The sequence below is a fragment of the Rattus norvegicus genome, chromosome 14, assembly GCF_021556685.1.
Source record: "Rattus norvegicus strain SHRSP/BbbUtx chromosome 14, alternate assembly SHRSP_T2T, whole genome shotgun sequence".
Lineage (NCBI taxonomy): Eukaryota > Metazoa > Chordata > Mammalia > Rodentia > Muridae > Rattus > Rattus norvegicus.
Window position 1 is genome coordinate 42,252,913 of NC_141547.1, and position 16,391 is coordinate 42,269,303.

The window sequence follows — 16,391 nt, forward strand, 5'->3', positions numbered from 1 at the left end:
GCCAATGTGTTATACGTGTACTGAAGAGCTCCCAAGTTGTCTCTCCAGGTCATGAGGTATTTCTCCCATAACATTTCTATGAGGTTCTAGATGTGCACATGAAACGAAGCATCGGTTTTCTTTTTAGCATAGATTACGAAAGAGACCATCTAGCTCCTGGCATTCTGCAGTGTTGCTCGGCCCCAACGGGGTACTGTATGTGAAGGCCTTGCCGAGACTCTACCTGGCCCTTCGTGCTATTTACTCACTCATACACGGCCTCCATTGCTGTAGATCTCTATATATGTGGTGGTTTGAACACATTTGGTCCCCACAGACTCATGTGCTTGAGCTTGCGCGGGACATGGCACTATTAGGAGGTATGGCCTTGTTAGAGGAAGTGTATTGCTATGGGGGTGGGCTTTGAGGTCTCTGTGCTCGAGTTGTACCCAGTATGGAATCCCAGTCCCCTCCTGGGTGCCTGCAGAAGACCGTCTCTTCCTGCCTCCTTCGAATCAAGATGTACAACTCTCAGGTCCTTTTCCAGCACAATGCCTACCTGCGTACCACCATGCTTCCCACCATGGGTGTAATGGACTACACCTCTGAAACTGTAAGACAGCCCCAGTTAAATGTCTGTCTTTATAAGAGTTGTCTTGGTTATGGTGTCTCTTCACAGCAATGAAACTCAAACTAAGACAATATATTATCAACTACTTTTATAAAGTAAATCTTTCTCCCTCTGCTTTCATCTTCAGTATGTTTGGGTACACTTGGCCCTCTTTCTTAAGATCTATTTCCTCCTCGTCCATACATGGTGAGAAGCTTGCGCATGTATGTGTGGCTGCATCCACTCTCAGCCTAAAATTATTCTTGATTCCTTTCCTCTCTTCTTTTCCCCCTTTCATTTGGTAATGGCAATCAAACCCAGGGTGTCATACATGCTATGCACATGTCCCCTTACTGGGCTCGCCCCACCTACTCCCTTCTTATTTGTGCACACTGCAGTTTTGTGTGTCTAGGATATTCTTTTGGCTTGTATTATAGTTCACGTCCTATAGCTTACGATTGGTCTCTTCAGTTTCTGCCAGTGATGCTGGCTGCAGATCACTGTGCTCTGTCTTCACTGTTCAGCAGGTATGCTGTGATACTGCAGTACTGACTTACGCTATGTAGCCTGCATAGCATGCAAGCTCAGAACCATTAGTCCGGTTAGAGTCCACAGGGTGCAGATGCAATATCCACATCCTTGGTATGCCTCCTTCCTGTCTAGTCTCTGATCATAGCTACCGTTCCTCAGACTTGGGGCTAAGACGATGGCCCTTTTTCTCTGCAGTTTAGTATTGTTGAGTCACATCCTTCCTTCTTTTGTCCATTTTTCTTTTCTTTTCTTTTTTTCGGAGCTGGGGACCGAACCCAGGGCCTTGCGCTTCCTAGGTAAGCGCTCTACCACTGAGCTAAATCCCCAGCCCCTCTTTTGTCCATTTTTAACTGAGTGCTAGAACTTTTTTTCGCCAGAGAGAAGTGACCCTGCTTATGGCAGGTAGTGTGGGTCTGTCTAAGACCATACGTCCCGGGTCACCTTAATTTAATTAGCAATTAAGATGGAAGAAATCTGGGTTCCAGAGTTGCTTCTGATAGCCTGAGGGTCAGGGACTGGTCACTTGCTGCCTAGGTACACATCAGTGTTCCAAATAAAACCCTGGGTTTCCAGGCGACCTTCCCTGTTCAAGCCTGCAATTATATACTTTTTGTCTTTCGGGCTCCGTGACTCTGTCAACAATTTTGTTGACTTTTTCAGCCTCATTAAACCTCTAGTAAAGTGTGGTCTTTTCTTTTCATGGCCCAATGACAACTTAAAAATAAAACAGGAGCATGAACAACTTCATTTCTTCCACCATCTCCTGTTCTCTGTGCCAATTAAGCATCTAGGCTAACACCTTCTGTCTACTAAAGGATAAGTTATTATGTCAGTGATAAAATCAAACTCAATTATGAAATACCAAGGTGTTAGTTACTCAACCTAGAGCATGATACAGATTTGTGAGGGTTTTAGAAGGATAGTTTCTATATGGTTTATATTACCAAAACACAGTAAATCCAAACATTTTTAATATTTCTAAGTTCTTATAGAGCTAGTGGTCAAATAGACGTCGGCACATACTTTCACATCCCATTTTTGTGAAAAGTTTCTTCGCATCAGAATCCTTCTCTTCCGATTCTATTCCACATACAAATATTTTCGAGGTGTTGCCACTTGTTAAGATGGACATATGGGCAACTGTGTACCATGAGCCTGTGTTGACCATTAGGATATCGTCGTCCATGTTTATTAAAGCCTTGACAGAGTGGACAGCAAGGCTTCGAGATTTGTCCTACAGAGAATAGTATAATTAGAGTTTCAAAGTACATAGCAGAAAAATAAATGACTTGTTTTTGCTTTAAATGAAAACCAGCACTTGGTGGGAAGCCTGAAAAGGTACCTGATCCATTTTCGTGAAGGATATTAATATACAAATACGTGAAAGGTCACAAGAATAGCAGACACACATGTTTAAAACAAAAAGTTTGTTTCACCACAATTACAATGACCTTTCGTCTCTGTAGAGCAACAAGCCAATCCTAAAATCTCAACGTGTGACCTGTAGATTATTATGGCTTGGCTTCCGTTCAGTGTCGTGAACATTTTTTAGTTACATGTGTATACATGTGTGTCTGTGTGGGGATTTGTGCACATGAACGCAGTGCCTACAGTGGCCAGAAGGTGGCATCAGGTCCTATGGTGCTGGAGTTACAGGCAGTGGTGAGAAACCTGATGTGTGAGTGTTTTCTTTACCCACAAACCATCTCTCCAGTCCCTTAGCCTCCATTCTTACCCACTTCATGAAATCCCACTCACCCACTCCTACCATTTTTTTAAAAGATTTATTTATTTTATTTATTATGAGTACACTGTAGCTGTCTTCAGACACACCAGAAGAGGGCATCGGATCCCATTACAGATGGTTGTGAGCCACCATGTGGTTGCTGGGAATTGAACTCAGGACCTCTGGAAGAGCAGTCAGTGCTCTTAACCCCTGAGCCATCCCTCCAGCCCCACTCCTACCATTTTTAATTCCCAATTACACCGCCTTTTAAACTGCTGGGCAGAAATGACATGATATTCTATCCAAGTTATGGGTGTGGAAGCTGGCCATAGAGGCAAAAACCTATAATCCCGGCACTTTGAAGGCTGGGGCTGGAGGACTGCCAGGAGTTTGAGGCTAATCTGAGTGAGCAAAGAGTTCCAGGATCCTGTCTCAAGAAAACCAAAGAGTAGGTACGAGGAAAGGATAAACCTGAGAACAGCCTCAGTCTACCTTACACTGTCTTCCTGTACTGATACACACCATAGACCTCTTACAAATCAAAGCTGTAGTGCTCTGTCAGGGAAAGCATGAGAAAGTATCGCACACTGCCTTCTCTGTGAGCACTGGTGCTATGGCCTCCCAGAAACAGAAGGAAGGAAAAGTCTCATTGTAGCTCCTCTCGAATCTTCTCTTAGGACGAAAAAAATTGCAGCCTTTTAAAGATAGCAGCTAACACTCTCCCCACTTATGAATATGAGGAAGAGAATACATATTTTAATTTTCAGATTATGTGACTGAATATTTAGCCTGCATATATGAAAGGAAGTGTACCATATGTGTGCCTTGTGCCAATGGGGGTCAGAAGAGGGTTCTGGATCCTCTGGGACTGGAGTCATAGAAAGTTGTGACCTGCCATGTGGGTGTTGGGAATCAAGCCTGGGCGCCATCTCTACTGCCTGGGAAGGCATTGCTTACAACTACACATGGGACCAGGAGACCAGAGCCAAATGAAAATGGTGGCTGTGGAGGGACTCATTTTATTCCAGGATCATTCTCAAGTGTAAGGATCCTTTGTGTAAACAGGATTATTCAGAGTCACAATGAAAGTAAATGGTAGTTTACCTGGAAAATGAGTTTATAGTCTTTTATAAGATCTATGTTTAAAAGTTCTCTTTTGAAATGAGATGGAAAAATTAAGACATTGAAGCAATGCTGATCAACGGCAAAGACCTTGTCATTGAGATACGCTATCGACTTGACCTTATCAAAACCTTTTTTCCTCAGATCATCGTAAACTTCTTCAAGGCTGTAAATATAAACATAATTACAGACAGCATGCATTAGAACATATTCACGTGAATACTTTTGTTCCTGAGACAATTAAAAATATCATTGTGCACAATGCATCTGATAAAACACTTCTAGCTGAGCTAAACGATAATTAGACACAGAAAATGTTAACCTATTAGTATAATTTTATCAGAAATTTAGTAAGTTGATGGTGAGAGCTAAACTTAACCTATGACTTTAATCATTTCCCCAAATGTGGCCTCGACCCTTAGAAAAGTAATAGTTTTTTACATTATCTTAAAAGAACGGGGTTTTGAAGTATGAATGAAGAACTGAACTGAAATGCATACCTTACTTTACCAATATTTATCCAAGCATACAGAGGCAAAGTCGAGGCCCGCTGTTCCTGTTTCCTAACTGTCTCTGGCAGAATATGGTAAATCGAAAGGGCATCATGCTTGATCCGACATCTCGCCAATGCCGCAGCCAACTTTGTCTTAAAGCTAAAGACAGAAAACCCGTGAACTTGAAACAAGACTATCAACCCTTCATTTGAAACGTTTAAAAATAAATCACATTTAGAATGCTAACAAACATGTCTGTCATTCCATTTCAAACTTTTGAAGCCTAAAATAAAAATTTGTGATATTCGAAAACAGAGGTCCAATAGTCCTGATCTTCTGTTCTGTTTCTTGCTGCCTCTGGATAATTATATGCCCCTCAAATATTCACAACATCAATAGTTAGAGAAAAACATTCTTGGGATGAGTGTAGAATTTCAAGCCAGACAAACAGACGCTGAATGCAGAGTCTGTCACTCACCAACTGTGTGACTTTGACAATGTCACTCACTCCCAATCTTGGCCTCAGTTTCCCTATCTGTAAAGGCAGTCAACTTACCTTAGCGTTCGTGTGTGTGTACCAACCAAGACAGCCCAGGACTAGCACATAGCAGGCAGTGATTATAGTCTGGTTAATAATATTAAAATGGCAAGAGTACATTGATAGCACAAAGATTTCATTAATCTCTATCAAACCCTGCTTAGTTTTGAATATCCCATGTTTCCAAGTCCCAAACAAGAGGAAAGAAAAATGTTAATGTCACTGTGAAGACCCAATACAGTATAATGAATGCAAACAGGATTTTTGTGGCGTTTTTAGAACTTTCCTAGTAGGAATCTAACTGAAATGAAGAAAAAAAATAAGAAAAAATAAGAAACAAATGTCACAAAAGACCCAAATACACACTGAGGTTTACTTGATGTGAATTAAAAACAAAACAACAAAACTAACAAAACAAAAGCGGGGTGCAGAATGTGCTGATAACTTGTTCAGGTGCCATTTCAGCACCAAGTGCTGGATGCTGCTTTCTTTCCCTTGTGCCATTAGAAACAAACTCCCTAGTCTAGATTTCATACCCACTTACCAACATAAAACTCTTAATTAGTAGGAACCCCTGAGGAGGGAGGGGTTAGCAAACAGTACACTTATTAGCACTACAATAAAATCGGCTTATCTCATTTTATGTCTAAATATCATAGAACAATAGCAGTAGACAGTGTATTAATGCACACCAAAGAATACACATAAAGAGTATGGTTTACTCTTCTCTACGAGATATATGTAAATACTTGATTGTAGAATGCTTTGATAAAAAAGTATTTCCAAATCAAACTTAGTTCAAGTTTGCCATAATAAGTGCTGTTGAGTAAATTATCTGAGTTCCATCATTGAAGCTGCCCGACTGTCTCTCTTACCTTTACCAGCATTCCTATTACACACAGTCAGAGATTCAGCAATAAACGTCATAGAATTTCAAAGCTTAAATCTGCAGTGAATTCTATTAGCCATCGAAGGTTTATTAGGATATTGTAATTTAGCCTCAACCAACTCTTCCTGTCAGAATCCTACCACTCCCTCCCATAAACCTATCCTTAGTCACATATACAACACTGCAAGCTGATGCACACATGATCCCCCACCCCTCTCTCTTCCCTCGTTCTCTCCTTCCCCTCCTTCCCTTCTTCTCTCTCTCCCTCTCCTACTCCCTATCTCTCTCTCCTCTGCCTGGCCTCTCTATCAATTTACCGAGTTCAAACTTTTATTTCACCAAATACTAGCACAAGCCTTTAGATACAGCACTTTTCTAAGTTACGCAAGTAATTACTTTAGTAATTAGTATCTAATTAACAGGGATGTTGCAAAGATACTTATGAAAATGTACTTACAGTCAGGCTAATCAAGAAAAAGATTATAATTAATATGTTTATTCCTTTACAACTATTAACTAAGTACTGTGATGAAACCTGGACCTTTTAAAACTAAACAGATCATTTGGGCCTCTGGTGGCTTCTACTGTAATGACAGCAGCAGAGGGGCAAACACAAGATTGCTGCAAACTTGAAGCCGGCTTGATCTACCTGGTAATGCCCTGTGATTCCCCTACTCCCCCAGTATCTCCCCCCACAAAAGGATTCTGAGACGTAAGTAATTGGCAACTTGGAAAGACAAAGAAACAGCCCTGGCACAATATGATGGTTGCTATGAGATACATAAAGGAAAAATGTACTAAGAAGAAATATATTGGTATCTGTCCCAACGGAATTTCTAAGAAGCTTGAGTTAATTAGTAGAGGGCAGCAATGTCCAGACTGCAAAGGAGAGAAAACAGAGAGTAAGAGCAAGGGTTCTCCAAACACAGCATGAGAGGAGACACACACAGAGGGCACAATATCCTAGAAACCTTGAGATATTAAACAGCACAACACATTTACTGAACAGAGGGTGGAGAGGCAACAACAAATCGTGCATTCTTTTTTTTTTTTTGAAATTTTATAGTTTATTTATTTATGTATTATTTTTATACTCCAGAGTTCATTTCCCTCCCAGTCCACCCCCGACTGTTCCACATTTCATACCTCCTACCCCCAACCCTGTGTCTCCATGAGGATGTCCCCACCCCACCCATCCCACAAGACCTCTAAATTTCCTGGGGCCTCCAGTCTCTTCTTGAGGATTAGGTGCAACTTCTCTGACTGAACCCAGGCCCTTGAATCCCCTGCTGTATGTGTGTTGGAGGCCTCATCTCAGCCAGTGTACGCTGCCTGGTTGGTGATCCAGTGTCTGAGAGATGTCAGGAGTCCGTGTTAATTGAGACTGCTGGTCCTCCTACAGGGTTGCCCTCCTCCTCAGCTTCCTCCAGCTTTTCCCTAATTCAACCAGAGGGGTCAGCAGCTTCTGTTCATTGGTTGGGTGCACATATCTGCATCTGACCCTTTCAGCTGCTTGTTGGGACAACTCCTTTATGGAAAGCTGAGGAGAAACTGTGCATAATGTAAATGAGCCCTAGCCAGAGCACCTGATAGACAGGAAATGGTCCATAGTGGGTATAGACTTGGGGGCAATTATAGGGAGTTTGCAAATCATGTATTCTTAAGATAGGAGGTTGCAACTTTTTTGTCCAGCAAATAGAGGGATGCTTAAAAGTAGAGAAATCGTAACCAATTCATTGAGCAGATACACTTTAGTTCTTAATATATATTGCAGGCATAAGGTCCAGAAACCAATGGGTGGACCAGGAAAGAGTTGCTCTTGACACACAAAGTTTGAAGTCTAGCAGGAGACAGACAAGCAAACCAAAACCTTTTAAAATGTCCTAAGTACTACTAATAAGCAAAAGCATATTTCATTGTGTACTGAGATTTTATGGTGTAGTAAAAGGTCCTTGCTAAGGGAGTCTAGAAACATTTCCTAGGCATTAAGTTCCAGCTAAGACGCAGAGAGGAGAGAAAGGGAGCCGAGAGTAATGGAAACATTGTTGCCAAAGGTCCCAGCAGAGGAAGCCTCCAGCCAGAAAGTACCTACCAATTCTGAAGTACAGGCCTCAGAAGAAGGGTTATGCAGAGCTTGAAGGAGACTCAGAGGAAAGGAAAATAAAAACGGGAATTTGGAGCATCTCAAGCTGATGTGAAATCTGATTATCTGGGCCTGGGTCAGGTTACTTCGCTCAGTATATGGATGTATAAATAGCTCTGTCATGGTATAGTAAGTCTCTTGGGAATATGTCCAGGAGTGATATGCTGGGTCAAATGGTAGTTCTATTTAGCTTTTTATCGAAAAACTTCCACTTTGATTTTATACTGGGTGTATCGGTTTAAATTTCCACTAAGAGTAAACAGTGGTTCCTGCTTCTCCATATCCTCACCAACATTTATTGTCATTTGTTTCCTTGTTAAAGAGTTAATTTTTGTTATGAGTATTTTGTCTGCACCATGTGCATGCAGTTCCCACAGAATCCAGAAGAGGGCACCATATCCTCTGGAATGAGTTACAGACAGTTGTGCCCTACTGTGTGAGTGCTTAGGACTGAACCAGGGTCCTCTGCAAGAATAGCAAGTGCTCATAACTACTGAGCCATCTCTCTATCCCTTCACTTGTTTTCTTGATAATAGCCATTCTGAATGGGATGAGATAGGATTTCAAAGTAGTTTTAATTCTCACTTCTTTGGTAGTAAGGAATGTTGAATACACACAAGTTTGTATTCTTCTTTTTCAGAAGTCTGTTCATCTCTTCAGTTCCAAAGCCCATTTTATGACTGGGTAGGTAGTTTTCTTAATATTTAGGTGCCTTTAGTTCTTTGTCTATGATATTCTGTTGGATATATAAATGGCGAAGACTTTTCTCCTATTCGGCTGCTACCTCTACACTTGATTAGTGATTTCCTTCCCCATGCATCTTTTTTAATTTCATGGAGTCCCATTGTAGATTGCTGCTCTTAAGTCCCAAACTATCAGAGTCCTGTTCAAAAGTTCTTACATGCACATCCTAATTTTTCCTCTGGCAATTTTGGAGTTTCAGGTCTTAAAATCCTTGATCCATTTGATCTGATTTTTTGTGCAGAGTAAGAAAAAGGAATCTGGTTTTATTCTTCAACATGTAGATACCCAGTTTCCCTGGCACCATTTGTTGAAGAGCCTATTTTTTTCTGTGTATGTTTGGCATTTGTCAAATGTCAGGAGGCTCTATGCAGTAGCATGGACTAGATGTCTGGTCCTTATCCTAGTCCACTGGTCTGCACATGTTTTGTGATGGTGCCATACTGTTTTTATTTGTGTGGTTCTACAATATAATTTCAAATCGAATATAGTGATGACTTCCAGCAATATTCTTGTTGTTCAGGATTACTTTGGCTACCCAGAGTCTCTTACGTTTCTGGGGTGAAGTCTATTATTGCCTTTTTCTATTTCTGAGAAGAGCACCACTGCTCTTTTGGTTGGGTCTTCATTTATTGGGAAGATTGCTTTTGGGAGGGTGGCCATTGTTAATGTTGTTTCTACCAATCCATAAACATGGAAGGTCGTACCATCTTCTAGTGACTTCAATTTTTTTCTTTTGCAGCTTAAAATTTTCACTGTAGAAGTCTTCACTTCTTGGTTAGTTTTGGGATTGTTTGTTCATTTTGTTTTTTAAATGCTGTTATAGATGGGACTATTTCAGATGTCTTTCTCAGTATGCTTGTCATTAGTGTCTCCGTGTATTTATCTTGTATCCTGTAACTTTGCTGAAAGTTTTACCAGCTCTAGAGGTTTCTAGTGGGGTCTTTAGGGTCTCTTGTATGGAATCATCTGACAACAGGGATAATTTGACTTCCTTTCTTCCTAGTTCGGGTCTTCACTTCACTCTTTTACTACTGTAACTAAGGCGCGGAATACTATATTTAATAGAAGTGAAGAGGGCAAAAACCTTGTCTTATTCCGGATTTAGTGTGACTGCTTCAAATACAAAACATTATTTCAGTGTTTTACAAAACATTATTTCAGCGTTCCTATAGTGGGGGGGTGGGAATCCTTTGTTTCCCGATGTGTGACCTAATATGAGAACTTCGATGGGCTTCTGAGATGAACGTATGTTCTGTGGTGTTTGGATGGAGTGTTCTGAGGTGTCTATTAGGTCCACTGGACCTAAAGCCCACAGCAAGCCCAGTCTCACTCTCTCCCTGCCTCTAACTTGCAGATAAGATGTAAGCTCTCAGCTACCACCCTCCACCATGCCTGCCTGATGCTTGGTCCTTTCAATATGTACTACTTTCTCTGTTCTGCACAAAAAGTATGTTGACTATGGCGTGGGGTGTTTCTTCTCTGCTCCTACCCATTTGGTGTTTGGGGTGCCTCTTTGATCAGGTTGAGATCTTCCGTTTGCGAATTATTCCCCATATACATGTGTGCAGTGTGTATCATTGAGTGCTTGTATGTGTGTGGGGTAATTGTGGAGACCAGCAATTGATAGTGTCTTCCCCGGTCCTTCTCCGCTTTATTTACTGGGTTCAGGTCTTCTTTATATGGATGCTGGGGATGTAAACTTTGCCCCTCATGTTTGTGCAGTAAATTCTTTATCCAGTGAACCATCTCCCCAGCCTGGGAAATGTTCTTTTATGATTTTGTTGAAAACATTTCCTATGCCTTTGGCATGAAATTTTTCTTCTGTGTCTGTGATTTTTGGATTTCATTTTTTTTCATGGTGTCCTAAAGAACTTCCATGTTTCATTCATTCTTTTTTTAAAAATGTGTCGTTGACCTTGTCTGTGTGATCCCAATCATTTACCTTGTCTTCCATGCTGTTACTCAGCCCTCTACGCGTGGGCCAGCCCACGGCTGGGCCTGTCCACTGGACTTGCTCTTAGAATGCTCATTTCCAACATCAGTTCAGATTTCTCTTCAGTGTTTCTGCTTCTTTATTTTCATGTCCTGAAATAAATTGCCTGTTTCATCGAGCTGTTTGTGTCTTCTTGGAATTTATACAGGAATTTGTGTCTAAAAATTAATTGATAATCATTTATTTGTTTATAAGTCTAGACTTTTCTCTAAGTCACTCTTATCGGGGGTTACTATGGGATTGGTAATAGTTAGTTAGGATTTTTTGTTGTTGTTTGTTGTTTTGGAGACAGAGTTTCTCTGTGTAGCCTTGGCTGTCCTGGATCTCTCTGTGTGTAGACCAAGCTGGCTTTAAACTCACAGGGATCCAACTACCTCTGCCCCCGGGTGCTGTGATTAAAGGCCTGTTTCACCACTGCCCAGCAGGATTGGTAATTTGGTTTCCATGTTTCTTATGGGTTTGCACCTGGCCCTGCCCATCTTCAGTTAGACTGTTGGTAAATTGGGCAGGCAGAGCTTGCTCTTATTTCAAGTCACCATGTTCTTGGGTAGTGGAGCAGTTTGTGGAGTTCATGAGTGACCGGTTGTATCAGGCTTGAGATGATGTCTTTCCTTGTTAAGCCGGTGTTCAGAGCACCAGGACCTGTCCCTGTTCTCCCCTAACAGTTGGTACTGTCTGAAGTAGCCACTGTGAGTCTGCAGGAGCAGCTGACCACAGTCAATCGCTGCTTTGTTCCAGCTGCTTTAGGGACAGAGGGACACTGGTGGCACTGTGTGTATAAGGTTATTGTGGACACGAGCAGAAAGAAAAAAAGGTGCAGTGGGATTTAGTGGTCAGTACTGGGATGCTGGATATGAAGTGGAGGAGGGTAATGGACATAAATAGGGAAACAGTCATCAAAAACAAGACAGGGGAAGGATATGGTTTTGTTAAAGATGCAAAGGAGAGGGTTATAGATTTGTTTCAGATAACATGAAACAGTCACATCCATCCAGCGGTGGAGTCAGACAGCCTGCAAAACAGACCAGCATGTGTTCTTTGAGAGAAGAAGAAGAAAAAGGAAGTGATATGGAGAAGGGAAGCGCGCGCGCACACACACACACACACACACACACACACACACACACACACCATGAACGGTTGGAAGCCAGCTGGCTGGCTACACTGACCTTGGGTTTATACAAATAAGGAACGACTGGGGCCAGATAAACATACAGACTGTTGATTCTGAGTCGCTTGACTCCTGGAATTTTGTCTTGCAGTTGGGAGCTCCTTCATATTGCCCTGTCCCCTGGATGATGCTCCTTGTGGATTTTCTACCACTTTGCCCTTGGACAGTCTCAGAACCACACTCAAGTTTGCTCATGGAACCCATCAGTAGCCTCTCCGGGAGTAGAGAATACCTCAGCTGTCATTGCTGTGATTCAGGCAGGCAGGCTGGAGTGCAGTGGTTGGAGCACCGTTTGGAGGTTGTGCGTCTTTCCAGACATCTTGGGTTCCCTGCTGGGGTCTTAGGGGGCAGTCCTGGGGCACTAGACAATGGAGGCCCCTTCCTAGATATCTGATGATTCAGCTTCTGTTGATTTCCTGCAAAATGTCCCCAGTAGGCTGGCCTATGCATGTCGGCAACAGCAGTGGTGATCTACTCATCTGATTATACAAGTTCACTGGGAGGGATAAGCAAGCAGATCTTAGAGACGAGATATGTAGTTGTTGCTCTGATAAGATCCTGTTCCCTTCAAGACCCTGTGGTCAGCCTCTGACTCCAATGTGGCTTCTAAGCCACCATCTTCCCAATTCCAAAATGAACAATTTATTGTTGCTTGGAGCTAATCTTCTGCTGGAAAAACATAAGTTCCACACAGATAACCTGTTTCAGAGTCTTCACTAGAAAGGTTAAATGGTCAAAGAAGGGGCAGGAAAAAGAACGTGAAAGAAAAGCTCATTTTAAGGAGTAGTTTAAGGGATGTTCTGGCAAATGACACACTTTGGGGCATAATGGGTAACGAGAAAATTGGGGAAAATAAGAAAAAGCATATCTGAGCAAAAGTAATCCACCCGCATAGTCAGCTTAATATTCACGAATCATTTAATATGCTGTACCACTTAGAAAAAAGGTCACTGCTGCCTTTCAAAACTTCTCTGCTTTCTTAATTCACCAAGATGGCCGTTTTTCACTTCCTACATTACAGGTTGGAAAGTCCCTGTAGGTGTGAGGCCAAGACTGTTCTAAGGCTCAACTTACTCGGTTTTTGTCCTCTCAGGGATCAGAGTTCTATGTTGTTTCTTGTATAACAGCTAGAACCCTTACTTCATTGATTTTATACATTTTCTAAATATCCATGATTGTAGGGAGCGGCTCGGTAAAACAAAGATGGCGCCGACATCCAGTCCTGTCTGGTAGTAAATGACTTATCACGCATGCGCAGGCTTGTCCCCTTGCCAGGGCGGCTGTAGGATAATGAGTTGATCCGGCGCCCACCTGTGGTGAACAACGGTACTGCGCATGCGCGGGTTTTGCACCTGGCGCCAGTTGGCCAGGACGTTAATATGCTAATGAGGGATTCATGCTCTGCCAATCCCTGAAGGACAATTAGCATAGCCCCAGCCTGCTGTGTATATAAGGCGAGCGCTTTTGCTGCTCGAGGTCCCCGTATCAGCAATGAGGTGGTCCTGCAATAAAGGCTGTTGAGAAGAATCCGACCATGTTGCGTCTTCCTTACTGGCCGAGGCGGGCGCGACACATGATATTCTATTTTGATCACAAAGTTACACCTTAAAACATATCACTCTATTGGGGCGGTAAAGAGCTGTAATCTCAACAACTGAGAGATTGGAGGCAAAGCAATCATGAGTTCAAGGCCAGACTCAGCTACACAGCAAGTCCAAGGCTTACCTGGGCTACACAAGACCTCGCCTCAAAGATAAGCAAATTTCACTTTACTTGCCCTATGGAACAGATCATGGGGAGTTAGAACTATAGCCAGGGAATCCAATGGAGAGTCTCACTCATAGTGCATGGATGTGGACAGCAGTAAAACTGCGAATAAATGGACTCAGCATCTGTTTTGAAGCTGGAGTCATCGGACTTGATGCATTAGCTACCACAGAGTGTAGCAGAGGGGAAGGGAGGACGTACCTTAATTGAAACATGGAAGACTTGAGGTTGAACAGTTTGGAAATCCTCTGACAGGAATCTACAGCTAATAAGTTAGTCTAAGAAAAGAAACTAACTAGAGAGATGGCTCAGTGGTTAAGAGCACCGACTGTTCTTCCAGAGGTCCTGAGTCCAAATCCCAGCAACCACATGGTGGCTCACAACCATCTGTAATGGGATCTGATGCCCTCTTCTGGTGTGTCTGGAGATAGCTACAGTGTACTCATATATAATAAATAAATAATATTTTTTTTAAAAAAAGATCTATTCACAGAGCTGGATATAGCAGTGCACGCCTTTAATCCCAGCTCTTAGGAGGCAAAGGCAGAGGCAGGTGGATCTCTGAATTTGAGGCCAGCTTGGTCTGCAGAGTGAGTTCCAGGGCAGCCAGGGATATGCTGAAAGACCCTGCATTAAAAAAGAAAAAGAAGAAAGGAAAAAAAAGAAAAGAAACTAGCCACACAACTGTACCATATATATGCAGGCACGAGGGTCAACAACAGGACTTTCCCAGCATGGACTAAGGAAATGGAGTAGAAGACAGAATGTTAAAGAGAGAAAGAATGAAACACAAACTAAGAGAAGCAATAGAAGAAGGTAAAGAACCCAGAGTTCTTCGACCTCTCCAGTTCCCAACTCTGTTTCCTCCCAGGTCCTTATGGGAGCACTCCCTTTATCAGAACATTCTCTATTCTTGCTCAAGCAGACGGGCACAGCCTCTACAAAGCTAAGAACCTTAATTAAAACACTTGTCATGGTAGCGCTTGCTGACTGCGGCAGGAGGGACACCTGAGCTTAAGAGTTTGAAATCAACCTCAGCAACATAGCTACTCAAAACAAGACTGTAATTGTATCTTTTAAAATGAAAGACCCCAGCTTAGCAGCAGTAACGCCATTTTGCAAGGCTGTACTTAAGATGACTGGTTCAGGGAAAGGTTAGAACACTGAGTACACAGCGGCTGCCAAGCAAGATATGTTTGGTTGAAGGCCTGGCAACAGGACGACTTCGGTTGAGCACCTGACAATGAAAAAAAGCCCCAGGAGAGGTCCCACACCCTGGTGGGGGGCCGAGTCAGTCGTTATGTTCCAAGAAGGTAGCTAAGAAACTTGCCCCCGGGCTGAACCCTTGGGGGGCCGAGTCAGCCGTTATGTTTCAGGAAGGTAGCTAGGAAACTTGCCCCCGGGCTAAACCCTTGCCATATTAGAATCCACCAATTATATCCCTGTAACCATGCATCTGCTTCTGTATGCTTGCTTCTGCTCCCCAAAATCCTATAAAAGCCCATCCTTGGTTCCGTGGGGCGCGCCAGTCCCCCGAGTGACTGAAGCGCCCACAGGTGCCTGTGCCTGTGTATCCCGACAATAAACCAAATCCTCTTGCTGATTGCATCCTGTGGTGTCTCGGTCTGGTCTTTAAAGTTGGAGGGTCTCCATCCCGAGGGAAAGTTCTCCCTGAGAGCTTTTCATTTGGTGCATTGGCCGGGAAAGGAGATCCTCCACCCAGGGACCACCGACCACCCACTGGGAGGTAAGCCGGCCGGCGTCTGTCTGTCTGTCTGATTTTGTCTCGTTCTGCCTTATTCTGTCTGTTCTGTGAGCGCTCAGCCAGGTTCTGTGAGCGCTCAGCCAGGTCTGTTCTGTGAGCGCTCAGCCAGGTCTGTTCTGTGAGCGCTCAGCCAGGTCTGTTCTGTGAGCGCTCAGCCAGGTTGTTTGGAATTTGGGCGGGACGAAGAAGGAGCTGACGAGCTCGGACTTCTCGCCCCGCAGCCCTGGAAGACGTTCCAAGGGTGTTAGGGGCCCGACTTTTCGGGGCCCAATCTGGGAGGAGAAAGATCCGGACTAACCTCTGTCTGTATTTTTGGCTTTCAGAGGGCCCCGGACCTTTACCACCTCCATCTGACTTTTTGCTTTCAGTTTGGTACCAAAGCCGTGCAGCACGCCTGTCTGTTGTTTGTTTGACTGTTGGTGTTGTTTGTTTTCTCTGTGTTCTAATCTTCCTTAGAACTAACATGGGACAGTCCCTAACAATGCCCCTAAGTCTCACTCTTGATCATTGGGAAGACGTCCACGACCGGGCACACAACCAGTCCGTCGAGGTTAAAAAAAAAGGAAAATGACAGACTCTCTACACATCCGAGAGGCCCACTTTCGGAGCAGGATGGCCAGTGAATGACACATTTAATAAGATCATTATTTTACAGGTTAAAGATCGGGTCGTCCACGGACATCCTGACCAGGTTCCTTATATTATCACTTGAGAGAGTCTCGCCTTAAAACTCCCCCCCTGGGCGGAACCCTTCGTAGACCCGAATTGGCCTCCCCTCAACCCCCAGCCTGTCCCCTCGGCCCCGCCCGGTCCGCCGGCCACGTCTTTCTCTCTCTACCTTTGTGAACTAAGAAACCTGTCCTCCCGGCAGACCCAAACTCCCCTCTCATAAATCTTCTCTCTGACAGGCCCGGCTAAA

At 43.3% G+C, this 16,391-nt stretch overlaps 1 protein-coding gene across 11 annotated transcripts in view; it reads right to left on the minus strand.

Annotated features, from left to right (window-relative positions):
* Nsun7 (NOP2/Sun RNA methyltransferase family member 7) overlaps positions 1–16,391 on the minus strand; it is a 62,600-nt gene that overhangs the window by 27,139 nt on the left and 19,070 nt on the right. For 10 of the 11 annotated variants that reach the window (XM_087583065.1, XM_087583064.1, XM_087583066.1 and 7 more), the window contains 3 exon segments: positions 4,469–4,621; positions 3,951–4,134; positions 2,144–2,354 (listed from right to left, as the gene is read on the minus strand). In XM_087583065.1, coding sequence (XP_087439191.1) covers positions 2,144–2,354; positions 3,951–4,134; positions 4,469–4,621 — 548 coding nt within the window. 11 annotated transcript variants of the gene reach the window in all.